The following is a 15,135-nucleotide window of genomic DNA, read 5'->3' as shown; positions in this document are numbered from 1 at the left end:
TCACACTCGTCTTTAGCTTAACTTATACCTTTTTCGCTATGACCTTTCAGAACGTAAAAGCCCCAGGATGGAAAAAAATGTTTCTGTCACCACTAATCATCGATTTGACAAGTTGCTGGATAGAACACAAGCAAACACATACATTGTCTCCGAAATTATAAATCCTTAGAGTGCTTTAAAATATTATAGCAGGAAGTAACAATGTGTGCGTGCTGCTTTATCGCATATTTATGTTTTTTTATTGTATTTTGCGGTGCAATTTCTTTCTGTGTGTGTACATTATATATGTTATTTCTATAGAGTGGTGCTAATTAATGTTACTGCTATGTTGTACATATGAATGCTGTCCAAGCTGCTACTTTGCGACATTGGTCGTTGCCTTAAAGGTTCAAGTAGTTCCACAGCTGGCATTTGGTTACTGTTTTTGCCTGATGCCAAACATGACCTGCCTCCTAGGGTTGGATTTAGAGTTGACAGACGTCAAATCCATCCTATTTAGGGTATTGGTGTCTATGCAAGCTAAATATGGCAAATGGGACATGCACCGCTTATTGGTAGATGTCACACATCATCCAAACTCTACACCAGGCCCTTAAATACTTAATCGACTAGTGTGGTATATATATATATATTAAGTAAAGACTATAATTGTATATCACCAACACCAGAAGGTACTCAGCGGTATATGTAGCATACAAAAAACGATATTCCTTCTTGGCATTAAAAAGTAATGGTACTCAGAATGTCTTCTTTAATTAACAGAGGGTTTACATGCTAACGGTGCTCTGCATGTTATATATACTATAAATTAATCAAAGTATACCTGGTACAGCCTGACTGACCCCCTATGGAACCTGGCAGATAACAATTACGTGAAAAGGGGGGATCCTTTTGTAGTCGGAGGGCAGTCCGAGGCCCTTCAAGTAGGAGGTAAGTTATTTGTTTCATGTTAGGCCCTGCAGGGCAGGGAATAGTGACAAAGACTAGTTAAATTCCCAAACTGATCAACACACATCTAAATACACTGACTTTCAATAATGCCATTGTTAATATTGGGCAATGTAAGTACTAATCCTTGGAGTAGTCAAACAGTTAAGGACAAAGGGTTGCTGGAGTAATACAGAGCCTTCCATGTGAAATATCTCCAGGTGTTAAGTTGAACACTAGAATTAATTGTAACACCCTTCAGTTATATATACAAGGACTGTAAGATATTTGTTTACAAATCACGCTAATGTAAAAACTATTCCAAAAGGAGGCTGCTTGGTTAAAGTTTGTCCACTGAATTATGTTGGAACTCTAGAATAAAACATTACGAGAACTATAAAATCAGTTCACATGTTTTGGGAATTTGTGATAAATAAGCTGGATGAATTTCATCACGCTTAGGTCATATTAATGTTGAAAAAATAATAAAGTGTGAAGAAATATTTGTGTTGCCCAATAATAACGATGGCAGTGTTTAGGCTCACAATATTTATATGTGTGTTTATCCCTCAGGAAACTTCAATTTTCACGTAGCTGCGTGTTACATACAGCATCGCCATCACAAACATTTTCATGACCATTGTGGGTACTGGTATGCTGCTTAACAGTGCCATGGCTGACGAAGTTGGTCTGAAATCCGACATCCAACATGTGAACGACATGAGGAACATTCTATAAAAATGTATGCTGCTATTCCTTGCCATCACTGAAAGGGAAGAAGATTGACGCACATACTGTTGAACCATAATGGCTCATTGTATAGTGACTGAGATGGGCAGAGTTTCATTTGTGGATGAAAGATGAGAAGCAACTGGTGAAGTTGTAAAATTTCAAGGCTACCAAGAACAGGGGCGCTTTATCTCTTCGACTGCCCCTAGAGAAACGATCCAGCAAACTTCATTTTCACAAGTAATTGGCTAATCCAGATCTTCTGACAGGGTTGCCTGCAATGAGCAGTACACTGTAATACAACACAATACTTGCTGGCATTGTCTCACATAGAGTGCTGCAACTTTGGATTTAGGAAGAAATGTTCTCATCACAAAAAAGTAAACTTATAAAATATGAAATTGGAGAGAATACTTTTAACCGTAGGATCAAGGTCAGCCCTATATTCTGGTCCAGTCAGACATTCACTACAGAAGACAGCAGATAAGGGGCAGCAAAATCCTCTATTTCAAGAAAACCATTTAATTTCAGAACAGGTAAAGGTGATTAGCACAGGTTGTTATGGAGATGTAGGCATAGATGTGATCTATCCTCACTCTTAACCAGCAGTCTAAGTGGGTGGGATTTGTGGGGCCCATACTTTTTTAATTTAACAAAAACAGTTTCCCTACTGTTTGTTGAAAGACAACCAATCAGAATGGTCAATCAATTCCCACTGTTGAAATGCCTCAGCTGAAATGAAAGGCAGTAGGTTTCTTGTGTTGTGGCACTGAGGGCGGGATAGACAGTTAAACAAGAAACAATCCTTCTTGCCAGTGTGCCTTCTGCCTCAAAGAAATTAAAATGTGTGCAATTGGTTATTCAGAAAATCTAAAGGATGCTTTGAAGCTAGTATTGGCTTTAATTGATGGAGTCCTTTGAAACCTTGTGATGACATAGATCTATGCTACTTGAGAGGCACTGTAAGGGTGTCAGCTGCTGGGCTGTGGAGTGCGTGATTGTAATGGACACGTATAAAAATGTTTGCACGAGGTACAGTCTGATGGTGTATTACAAAAAATCTATCATTTGAAAGCACTTTTTTTTCTTAAACCTCATTTTTTTTTACACATTTTGTCACGGCCTACCGTATTCTGGGTAAAAGTGTGGGTTTAAAACAACTTAATTTTCACAATGCTTTCTGTCACATTCTGGGCCCTCAAAACACTAAAAATACACAAGTCATTCTTCCCCACAATTGCCTAAGAGGTACGCCCAAAGGAATGAGTGGTGTCAACAGAGATGCATTTATTTGTAATGAGCTGTAGTGTAAGTTAACATGCAGCTTGCAAAATGCATTATTTTTAAGGCATGGTGATCAGACTTTGAAATCCAAAAACCGAGATATTGCTGAAACACGGAAGCAAGACCACAAGTTTGCATCAATTGAGAGCCACAGAACACCAATGTAGAAAAATGTTAATTATTTTCCGTAGAGGGCTTCTTCTAACTTATTCTACACTGGAGCTCATGACAAATTGTTCTTTGTTCACTCGATTGTCAACTTGCTAAATGTACTGGCTAGAATGATGTTGAAAACCGGGACGGTCCCTACAAATTCGGGTCACTTGGATACCCTGTGCTGAGGATCCTAATTAAGGAAATGCAGTACATGCTAAACAGGTAGATTTCTGTATTATTTGCTTGCCAAGAAATAAAGTTGGGACGGTGTCATGATGTGTGTACATTCTGGCATGAGGTGGAGCTGATAGAAATATACGAAAAAAAATAGGAACATCACTGTTATATCGCATTTCTTTCTACATACAGCGCAACAACCATAAATACAAGATAAGAGCTTTATTTCACGATTATTGCCGTGGAAAATTGTTTGTTCAATTCGTCGGTGACACACCAAGCATCGCCCACTCGTTTGTTTATTTACTTCTTTGCAGCCCTCGCACGCATCTGCGCTCTAGAACCACATGACCGGGCTTGGTAAGAGGCCAGAAAGGCAGACAAAATACACAATTCGCTCACTGATCCAGCGGCCACGTTAAAGTCAGGCAGGAAATGACATGTCCCATCCTTGAACAAAGGAAATAAACGGATGACGTCTTGCCTGACCCAAAGAAGACAGAACGACGTAGCCCCGCCTTTCACGCCTGATGCGCTTGCGCGAAGCTGGTAGGCGGAGCCTGTTCTGTTTGCCAACATTCCGCACAAAAGAGGCAGTTCTCGGAGGGAAGGGCAGTAGTTTTGCCTCTTCGGGCTAGATAACAACCTTCACCCGCGAGCAGCTTCCTATCCCGACCCCTCCCTACTACCCTCCATAACACTGGAGCTGCCCCGGCCTCCTAACATGGCCACAGAGGAGCCCCGACTCCAGCTCCGGCGGCTCCGGGCTGATGGCGGCCCCGTTTCCAGTAAGAAGTCGACTTCGGCGCTTAGAAGCTGTAGGTACCACCGCACTGCCGCCGGCAGCGAAAGGAGGGTGCGAGGAACCCCTGCGACACGACATCGATCCCGGCCGTCGAGGCGGAGCAGCCAGGATCCTCATAGCCGCGCCCCCGAGAGGCCGGTAGGTGGGCCCCCCACCAAGAGCGGGGCATCGGATGAGCCCCGAGGCGTACACTACAAGCAGCGCCGCAAGGAGGTGAGGGCGCGTCATTGGCGGGTGCCTGAGGCCCAACTGAGGGCTGTGGTGCCTACACTGCGGCGACATTTTTTGTTTCCTTGTGCTGGTGGTGTCTCTGGTTCTGGAAACTACTTTTGATGGTTATTGGTGTTGAAAGTACTGAATCCCAAACTAAACCTCGGAGAAAGGTAGATTGATTTGGAGTGCAGATTTATGCAGAACCACTGGTGTGGAAACTAAAATGCCACAGACTATACTAGCGCTTGAACTAGGTCGAGAAGAGGCCTTATAGCATCAGATCGGAAGTGGGAGCACTGGTAACTAACCTTGAAAGATGGGGAACATGGAGCGTAGATAAACGTTTTATTGGTTTGTAAACAGAGGGGGTGTGGTGTAAAGTACCCTTGGGCAGAGGGTATTGTTGTGGGTGCTAACATGAGTATTCTAGGATCTAGGTTAAAGTGGTATCGGTAGTAAAAGCTAACCTAAACTTGGGAGTAGATACTGCAGTCTAACCTGGGGTGGGTTACTTGTATCTAAACTCGCGCGCTCATAAAAACTAATTTAAACTTGGTGTGGTTGGGTACATATATCCATGTTGCTAGGATGTGTGGTAATTTGCGACAGTGCTTTGATAGTTTTTGTACAGGTCGCCTCCATCGAGCACATGACCAGTTGGCCTGTTTGTGGTGTCGTTGCTGTTGTCTGCGCGTAGTGAGTTAAGGCCCCAGACCATCGTCTTGCAGACTTTTATGTAGGAGGCTCAGTAGGTGTGTTGAGTAGTCCTGGTGGAGGTTGCTTTCAGGAGGGAGATGGAGCTGTTCTATAGAGGTTACCTAGTGAATGTGCGTGTGTGATTATTCCAGTATTCCTTTTTCTCAACACTACTGTATTTGACAGCTGTAGTCTGCACGGCATCATGTTCTTTTGATTTTACGTCTACTTCCAGTGGGGAGTTCTTCCCCATGCCGTCTGGGTCGTGGAGAACGAGATGGGAGAAGAGTATGGCAGATGGGATAAGAGTATGAATAATGCTTTTGGGGTAGATAGAGAAGGTGTCGAGGAGTAAGTCGGTGGAAAACCGTCATCTTGATACCTGTTGCAATACACATCCATTGTTAATTAGAAAGTGTGGAGCACGGGCAATACTTTTTGTCTAGCGCCGGGACACTCCAGGGAGTAGCTGTGCGCTTTATAAGTACCCAGTAACATACTAATAAGGGCCGCAATGTACAGTGGCAAGGTGGGCGAAAATCGAGGGACTGGAATACACAACCATCATTATGAACTACTTCGCCTGCCTTTCTTTTTATCAGACGGGCACAGACCCTATCCTCCAAGCGGCAATCAACAAGCCAACAACTGCCCATAGTACCTCTTCTATCAAAGAGGGCTTGATACCCAAAACAGTCTTAAAAGCACCCGAGAGTCCTTAACCCCCACTGCTGTTAAAGCTTAATTCTCTGAAATCAAACATTCTCTTCCTGAATATCTACTACCTCCAGTTGTGTCCAGGGATAACGAGGCTACTAGATCCCTTGCCGACCACGCCCACAGGCTCCGGCAGAGTGGATTTCAGCTCTCGTCTAACACTCGGGCTTTAAAACATTCCTCTACAAACTGGGGTAATGTAATATGGATTTAGCGTTTTAAATAACGTACAGAAGAAGGCGACTACACTAAACTATCACGTAGGCTTATGGGTTATTTAATTAAAATGGAGTACTGCTTGTTTGGAAGTGGTGGGAGATGCGATGCTTCAAGTGGGTAGTGTCACTGTTGATTAAGCCACCAGTTGTAAAGCAAGGACGCACAGGACACGAACTAGAAGTATACAATGAGACATGTAAGTGCACGAGAAGGTAACTCTCAAGCAAAGGGCAGCGTGGCTTGCGATTCTTAATGTTTCCCCTTGTGCATTTGAATCTGTTAGCCTAGTGTAGACAGATCTGCTCAGCTGTGAGGTATCCGCCATTGAGATGAGCTGCTCCTGGAAGTCCCCTCTGCACTGGGGGGGACTTCCATCCCTCCCCCAGATGGAGGGAGCGTAGGTGTATAATAACTACTCTTCCCAGATAGGCTGCTCTACAACCAATGACAGAGCAGATTAACCCAGCAACGAGCAGTGTTCGCCTCCTACTTGAGAGCCACACCTCCCCGGTGACGTAAACATTAAATCAGACGCATTGCACGAAGTGGCCAAGCTTTGGAGATTCCCAAAGCTCATATTTATTTCTTTATTGCGTTCATTGTTATTTGTTTTGATAGCCACAACCCTTTAGCCAAAGTCGAGTCACTTGGCAGGATTCAAACAAAGCCTTTTGGCTTGGTGGAGCGCTCGTTGCACTTGGGAAGGCGGGGAGGTGTGTGTCCATATTAAGCTGTATGCTATTTTAGGCGAGGGAGTGCTGCATTTGGATGTTTGCAGTTTCCTCAATTAGAAACTGGAATTTTTGCACTCTAAATGGGACAGTTCTGACCTGACGGCTTCCTATTAAAACACCCTGAGCTACAAAGAATACAAGACGCCAAAGCTGCAAGAAGAAGCCTGCCAAAACGTTCATGTTTACATTGCCGACAAAATGTTTTGTGGTCCTAGGTTTTGATGGTAATTTGCATTATGAACCTATGCGAACATTTTTGTTCATTGTGCTTATGTCAGTTTTGTCTTGAGGGGGTAATACGATTCGGAAATGCAAAGTTAGTATTTTGGCCTAAACTTTAGCCTTAATTTGAACAAAATTTGAGTTTTGTGGTTCGAGGGAGCAAATGCCCAATGGCCTTCAGGTTTCAGTTTCCATCCTATGCGCCATCGACAGCAGGAATCTAATTTACTATTCTAGTTCCAGACCTAGAATATTTGGGGGACGTTTAACTTTCCATAAACCGGTCCAGGAAGACTATTTATCAATTTTACTCCAGTCCTGAAATATTTTTGGGGTAGTTAAAAGAAACAACATTTCCAGGGGGGGGTTGGGGGGGGGGGGGGGGGGGGGGGGGAGGTCGGAGAGGTGTTGAAAGGTGCATTATTTAGCATTGACCAGTGCTGTGCTGAGAGCATCAGCGCTGGCCAAAAACAAGGAATACTTTCCTTGACTCTCTGCAGCAATTTGTATTTCGGGAAACCAAACTGGTGTCAGTCTATTTAGCATTTCATGTGTTTCTTTTTTACAAATCGGCATCCATGTCAAAAACTATATTCAACTTCTCCGGCTTGTTTCATACCACAACTACATTTAATGCTACTTGCCGCCTCAGTTCTTATGTCAGTATTTGTGTTCCAAATATCAGTGTTTACATACCAAATAAAATAAAGGGATATAAGGAATTCGTGAATGGCAAAAATACCTTCAACTGTAAAATGGGTTTATTGCGTATGTTCGTTCTGTCAAACAATAGACTATGGAAACGCATTCGGCCTCATTTAGAGCATTTCTAAAGAAGAGTGTATTATAATAACAGTAACTGCCCATGTGTATTAGATTATGCACGAGTGGCAGTTAATTTGAAAGCTTTACATCTTCAAATATCCGCATTATTACCCTCATGCCCTTCTCTTGCAGTCGCACGACTGCAAGACTGTGTGGCTCTCGTGATCCGCACAAGATGTAGAAAACGTGTACGGTGCATGCACCTGCTTCCTCTGTAGTTCTGCATACGGGGTGGTAATACTCTGTCTAAAGAGGTTTTGCATTAAGTTGTGCAACTTTCAGTAGACTAGAATGCACAACATCATGGTTAGTCTTAATGAGCTAGAAATCCCTTCCCTCTGTGGGCACTGGATTGGGTGCACTTCATAGCTGTCTGTTTTCGAAAACGCATTCGTGGACCGTACCAAAACCTTGCAATGAACCTGGTGCCTTCCTATTGCTTACTATGCAATGAACCTGGTGCCTTCCTATTGCTTACTATTCGTCGGTTTTGTTGTCAGTCATTTGCTTGCTTTTTATTCTATGGCTGGCCTTCCTTTACTTGTTGCCCCTTCCCAGGAGCATAACCCCTTTACAATCCTATTGATTGGGTGACTTATATCTTTCCACTACATTTAGGACGATTTTCTTTTTCTTTAAGTACTTAACAATAGTGCATGTTTTTTTTTTCTTCCTTGCTCTTACGTGCTGCTCCCTCCTCCCGGTTAGGACCCCCCCCCCCCCCCCCCCCATGTCCTTCCACTTTACATATCCCTCTTTACCGGGCCATTTGCATTCCAAAAAATGCTTTGCGCAAAATAAACTTTTTTTTTTAATTTGAGGATCCAAGTGGAGTCTGCTGTCAAGGATCGGTAAATATATTTAAAAAGAAAATAATGCAGCAGCCAATGTCATCGCTTTTTTCCCCTTCGTTTTTGTTTTCTAATGCTACAGAGCATGGGCAAGAATATTGTCACAGCCAATGCACCAGCAACGGAATACCAGTGTTTGTCCTTTATTTGTGTTTGAAAAAACACAGATAGCAACAATTGTATTTTGAATTGAATGAGCATGTTATTCTAAAAAAGCATTAAAGTACTAGCAACGGTCCAAAAGCCAGTCGGGGCAAGAGCATCCTTAAGCTTGGGAAAATAACCAGGTTTTTGAGATACTCACAATATATATTGGCAACTTATTCCATGCACAGGCAATGCGTGGACACCCCATGTGGCCTTCCGCCACACAGGAGGTATGTGGCGCTCCTCCACGCTGCAGATCTAAGCTGTCTGCTTGCAAAATACCAGTTAAAAGCTGTTCTGAAGTATCATGAGCCCCGCTGATAGAGAGCCTTGAAAACGAAACGCATTGCTTTAAAGATCACCCAGCTTTCTCACGAGTAACCAATGCAGGAACCGCAATCCCTCCATAACAGAAAGATGTTTGGGGAAATTCAAGATCACCCATGCAGCCGCATTTTGGATGATCTGGAGTTTGTTTATGGAGTACTGGTTGGCATTTAAATATAAAGCGTTACAGGAGTGAAGGCGAGATATAATCAGGGCTGTGACTACTGACACTCGTCCCTATATAAATGGGGAAACATCTTTTTCAAGATCTTAATAATGAAGATGCAGGTCCTCACACTCCTGTTGACCTGAGAGTCGAAAGTAAGGGTCAACCCAAGATTTTTGGTGGCAGTCACTGGAATGGGTAATGGGGCGTAAGTCTCAGGCCACCAGAGCTCAGACTAAACAGAGTTATCTGCATCAAAGACCACTCACTCATGCAGGACTTGTCCACCACCAGTGCCCAATCGTCAGATACTATAATTTGGGAGTCGTCCGTATAGGACAACTATCTTGGATCGCATCAATTTTGCCTATGGAGTAACATAAAGGTTAAACAGGGTGGGACTGAGGCTTGACCCCAGGACACTTTAGGCAGTCTCTTTGGAAAGCGTTTCAGTTTTACACAGATACAGGATAACATTCCATCAAAGTGTTGGCACATTTTTAAATGCCAGTACGTATAAGAAGGAAGCACGCACTGTAAAATTATCGACAATTAGGTTACGTTGTCCAAGAGAGATGAGCAAAGTCGGCAAAGGGAGCTTTGCATTTCGGACAGTGGTGAGGTCTACCAGGGTCGATTCTGTGTGAGCGTGCTGGGGTATAGTACAGTCTGGGGAGAAACTTAAAATGAAGGAGTTTGTGCCTACTATTTAGGGAAACTTCTTTAGTTGCTCTACAGCATTGCTCCCATTTGTACAATTTAGAGACCAGATGCGCCCCAGTTGGGCGCACACAGGAATGTTGGTATGACCAGTAAGGTTTGCTGTGAGAGAGGTAGATTTCTGGAGGGAGTGTATGATGTCATGACAGTGCGGTAGTTTTGGGAAGTTCCATAAACCACTTTCTCAATGTTCAACAGCATAGAGAGGTGATTTTAATTTTTTAAAACCCCACCGCAAAATTGTTGTAGCTCTCTGAATTCCTATCACTCCTGTGCTCCTTTGCATAGCTTTTGCAAAGACAATAGGCTTGCATGAGCAGTGAAAAGGCATAACTATTGAGCTTTGTGAACGCTTATTAGATCTGGTCGACTACTTTTGGAAAAGGAAAACTGTGGGTGGGAATTGTAAAGGAAAATTTATCTATAAGATTTTTACTGTACGTTGTCATTAGGCAGGAAGCATTTCAAACCATTCTTTTTAATAGTGGTCTACTCCTTCGATTAAAGGGAACGTGGATTTGCATTTTTCTTTGCAACAAGACTGTAAAAATGACTCTGGATTGATTGTAACTTTTTTCCCCTCCACAGGTGTTAAAAAACAAGATTGGAAAACTGGAGAAGATTACAGTAACACACGTCCAGTCTAACCAGAGCAGTCACAAATGTGAACAACTGAACATAAACCGACCGAAAGGCAAAAGTAATCTCCCCTCGGTCAAGACTGCATTTTCGAAAAGAAACGAAAATGACTCAATACAGGACTCCACTTTTTACGATGCTCTTAAAAAACGAGAGAAGAAACCTCTGCACTGCGCTGACAATTTGAGTGAAATCCAATTTAAGAAAGTTACCTTTTTTTCTGAATTGAGTGAAAAGGGAATAAGTTATGCTGGTGCTAAATTCAGCGACCCACCATCACCCAGTGTCCTCCCAAAGCCACCCAGACATTGGGTGGGAACAACTCTTGTACATCATTCCGACCAGTGCAAGGAACTTATGGCTTTTCATTTAAAAACTCTCTTGAAAGTCCAGTCATGAGCTCCGTCCTGCACGTACTTACTGTCGACTATTTTTGTGACTCCATTAATTTCACCCTAGAAGCACTCTGAGCTCTTCTTTGTTGCAAGGGAGAATAATGAAAGACTGCCACCATGCATTTCTGACAGAAAAGCCTTGTAATATATTTTTTTATGGTTGTATAAATGCTGTACACACTGTAATTTGTATATATACCTGTTCATACTCTTTATGTAAATTTTAGTTTTATTATGAAGTATGTATTTTGGACTGTCAAAAGGCAGACATTTTGTATATAACTGTGAAACTTCAATGTGAACAACTACATGAAGTGACTTTTCTTTGCACAAGGCACCAAGTTACTTTTAAAGATTTCAATGTTGGTTAAGGTCTGCACAGCTGCTCCAAATGCACTACCGAGGATAGCTGTGCAACCTGCAATTGGATCGATGGATTTAGCTACATGGCACTGAATTTGAGAAGGAATGTGAGTTTTTGTTGCTACCTATGTGGATCATAAGAAGTTAAAGAGCAATGATCAACTTCTTACACCTGCTGTAACATCAGCCTGGAAAGTGTTGATTCCTCAATGTTTTTGGATAAGAAATTACAAATTTCATGAGTTTTCCCTACTTGCAACATTTCACCAATGGATGTCGAAGAGAATGAAGTAGTACAGAAGGACTTCCCAAGTAATACAATTGGCTACCACTAAACTACAAAAATAATAAAAGAAACAATTAGGCCTCCCCAACATGCGTATCTTCTTTTTTCTTTTTTAAAAATATTTATTTATTTGGGTCATGGAGATGAGTTGGACAAAGAATGTCATGCTAATCCTGTTTTGATAGACTACAATGCTTGCTGTTGTGGCCCTTTGGTGTTTAAAAGTTTGCGTACATTAGATGGAGGGCATCCTTCAAGGGATTAAGGAAGGAAGGAATGAATGCCGTGAAGGTTGGTGGCTTCAGAATGGGTGACCCATCATTCGTTTTGTGTGCGACCAGATGCATCTGCAAATTTTAAAGGGGGTAGGGGAATTGGTGAGAAGATAGCTCCTATTAGGTCTCTGGTAGAGGTGATCATGGATGAGGTGGTCAAGTGTGATTTTACTGCCTTCTTCGGGTATTTGCTGCAGGGTCTTAAATTGGTTTGTTATGGAAAAGCAAGTTAGCAAATATTGTCCTGCAAATCAAGAGTTCAGAAGTTTTGAAGCAGGGTGGATCTTCTTGGGAGCCCTTCCAGAGGATGTCAAAAGAAATGCGTTACTTGCCTGTAACTGCAGTTATCCAGTATTGGTGTCTTTCATAGATTCACATGCCTGAATCATTCCCCGTCGTCGAGACGGGCGCCTCCGGTATATAAAAAAGTAATGTCCTATAGACATACATAGAGAAAAATAGGCCTAAGGATCCCACCTTAGTGGCCTATCCACGTCCTTTTGTAAAAAGGACCAAACTAGAGTAGGCCCAAGGGTCCCACCTTAGTGGCCTATCTATGTCCTTTTGTAAAAAGGACCAAAGTAAAGAAACCAACCAATCAGCTACCACCTCCTTCTAGAACCTTCCTGTCAGGAGCCTAGGTCTCAGATTTTCGTACGCACCAAGCTAGGTAGGCGTAAACTTGTTAGAGAGATAGGTGAGTCCTTCCAGGGGAGGCGGGAGGGTGCATGTGAATCTATGAAAGACACCAATACTGGATAACTGCAGATACAGGTAAGTAACGCATTTCTTATCCAGTATTTGGGTGTCTTTCATAGATTCACATGCCTGAATCAGAGTAGCAAGCAATATATTATGCACATTTTTGATGGAACATCATATAGGAGTCTGTAGATAATACATATCACGCGACTGCAAACCACCAAAATGCATTGTCATATAAATATTAGTAAAAGAATGTGCATACCAGTAAAGGATGGAGGGATGTCGGAAGGCTCACCTCACTGGAATAGATGGCGAAGCACTGCTTGGCCCACTGCTGCATCCTTCATCAGCTCAGTATCCAGGCAGTAGTGCCTGGGGAAGGTATGCAGTGACTTCCAGGTCGTCGCTCTGCAGATGTCCAATACCGGCACTCCAGCAAACAGTGCCGCAGACGTGGACATGGCTCTTGTCGAATGAGCTTTGACTCTTGAGTCCAAAGGTCGTCCGGCCTTGTCATGGCAAAAGGTGATTGCAGAGGAAATCCACCTTGAAATGCTTTGTTTTGACAGGGGCATGCCTTTCCGTGGTCTACTAAAGGCAACAAAGAGTTGAGATGGTTTTCGGAAGTGTTTTGTCTTGTCAATGTAGAATTTAAGACATCTCTTCAGATCCAACGAATGTAGAGTTCTCTCTGCCACAGTGGTAGGATTTGGAAAGAATGACCTGAGGACCACTGGTTCGTTGAGGTGGAAGTCCGAAGGGACTTTCGGAATAAACCGAGGATTAGTTCGTAAGATCACTCTGTCCTCTCTGAACTGAATAAATGGATCTTGAATTGAGAGAGCCTGCAACTCGCTGACCCTTCTAGCAGAAGTCAGAGCCAGGAGGAGGGCCGTTTTCCATGAGATAAATTTGATGTCTGCCCTATGGATGGGTTCAAAGGGGTGCTTCATTAATTGGTGAAGGACCACATTGAGGTGCCACGACGGGGGGATCAGCCTTTGTCGTGGGAAGGATCTGTATAGACCTTTAAGGAATTGCTTTATAAGTCTGTCTGCCCACCGGGATGGACCCTTAGGAGTCCTGGTGAATCTTAAGATCGCCGCCAGATGCACTTTAATGGATGCGTGTGCAAGGCCCGATTGTGCCAGATATAGTAAGTATTGTAGCAGCTGTTGTGGAGTGATGTGGAAAGGGTGCAGGCCTTCGGCCACACACCAGGAGCAAAACCGTTTCCATTTTAATGAGTAAGTTTTATTAGTGCTGTCCGCTCTAGCCTTTGCAAGGATGTCTCTGCACTCCTGCGGGATGTTTATGTGGCTGAATTCCTGGTACTCAGGAGCCAAGCTGACCATTTTAGAGAGCTCAGATTCGGGTGGTGTACCTGTCCTTGGGACATTGTGAGTAGAGCTGGGTGTTGACGCAGGCGAATAGGTGGCTGGACAGAGAGGCGTTGAAGGTCCGTGAACCAGTGCTGCCTCGGCCAGAATGGGGCGATCAGAATCAGAGTGTAGGGCCCCGACTTCAACTTACTGAGAACCCTGGGTATCAGTGGGAATGGCGGAAAGGCGTACGCAAAGATGTTGCACCATGCGATTGGAAAAAGCATTTCCGAGGGTTCCTGGATGGTGATGCCTGCTTGCGAAGCTTGGGCATTTGGCGTTGTTTCTCTTGGCAAAGAGGTCTATTCGCGGAGTTCCCCATTCCGCAAAGAGGTGTTCCAGCACTTCCATGTCTAGTTCCCATTCGTGGGATGGAGATCCCTGTCTGCTCAGAGCATCCGCCAAGACGTTGTCCTTGCCCGGGACGTACTCTGCTTTTAGCGTTATCCCGTGTTCCACAAGCCAGTTACAGACCCTTTGCGATTCTCGAGATTGTGAGAGCGATCGCGTCCCCCCCTGCTTGTTTAGGTTTCCTGTTCTGTCCACTTGCCATTGATCTGGAGTTCTTGGAGGACCGCTCCCCAGCCTTCTAGGGATACGTCCGTTGTTATCACATGTGGCTCCGCGGGAAGCAGGAACGGCAGTCCCTGTGACAGGTGTTTGAATGATCTCCACCACTGTAAGTGGTTGACCATGTTTCGAGTGACTCTTATGCGGTCCTCTAATGATCCTGTACTTTGTGTCCATTGGTTTGTTAGCTCCTCCTGGAGTGGGCGCATCTTGAGGCGGCAGTGGGGTATGAGCATGATACATGAGGACATCATGCCGAGGAGGGACTTGAAGGTTCGGACTGGTAAAGTCTTCCTTGATGCCACTGACTTGGCCAGGGAGATGAGTTTGACCTTCCTTTCCTGGGAAGGAAAAGCCTTGGCACTTTCTGTGTCCAGTGTTGCCCCAAGAAATGTAATGACCTTGTTTGGCTCCAGTGCAGACTTCTTGCGGTTGAGGGTCAAACCTAAACGCTGGAAAATATCCAGACAGGCGCTGGAGGATTTGGCTGCGCCTGTCGCGGATGGTGCCTTCACCATCCAGTCGTCCAGGTATGGGAAGACCTGGTGTCTTTGTTGACGAAGGAAAGCTGTCACGGGTGAGAGGCATTTGGTGAATATCCGTGG

General features: G+C 43.9%; 1 protein-coding gene across 1 annotated transcript; it reads left to right on the top strand.

Moving 5' to 3' along the window:
• The first annotated feature begins 3,817 nt into the window (after positions 1-3,817).
• Positions 3,818-11,686, top strand: PNRC1 (proline rich nuclear receptor coactivator 1). Its single transcript, XM_086926662.1, has 2 exons — positions 3,818-4,291; positions 10,504-11,686. The coding sequence occupies exons 1-2, from the start codon at positions 3,998-4,000 to the stop codon at positions 10,951-10,953; spliced, it is 744 nt and encodes a 247-aa protein (XP_086782788.1). The 5' UTR covers positions 3,818-3,997; the 3' UTR covers positions 10,954-11,686.
• The last annotated feature ends 3,449 nt before the right edge of the window (positions 11,687-15,135 follow it).

Source organism: Lissotriton vulgaris, chromosome 6 (genome assembly GCF_964263255.1).
Source record: "Lissotriton vulgaris chromosome 6, aLisVul1.2, whole genome shotgun sequence".
Classification (NCBI taxonomy): domain Eukaryota; kingdom Metazoa; phylum Chordata; class Amphibia; order Caudata; family Salamandridae; genus Lissotriton; species Lissotriton vulgaris.
The sequence above is the reverse complement of the archived record's forward strand: the minus strand, read 5'-3'. Positions and strand labels throughout refer to the sequence as shown.

Bases quoted from the DNA above. Each gene is read 5' to 3' on its own strand.
- PNRC1 (XM_086926662.1), top strand. From the start codon at position 3,998: ATGGCCACAGAGGAGCCCCGACTCCAGCTCCGGCGGCTCCGGGCTGAT. The intron at 4,292-10,503 runs GTGAGGGCGCGT...TCCCCTCCACAG, and splicing joins ACAAGCAGCGCCGCAAGGAG to GTGTTAAAAAACAAGATTGG.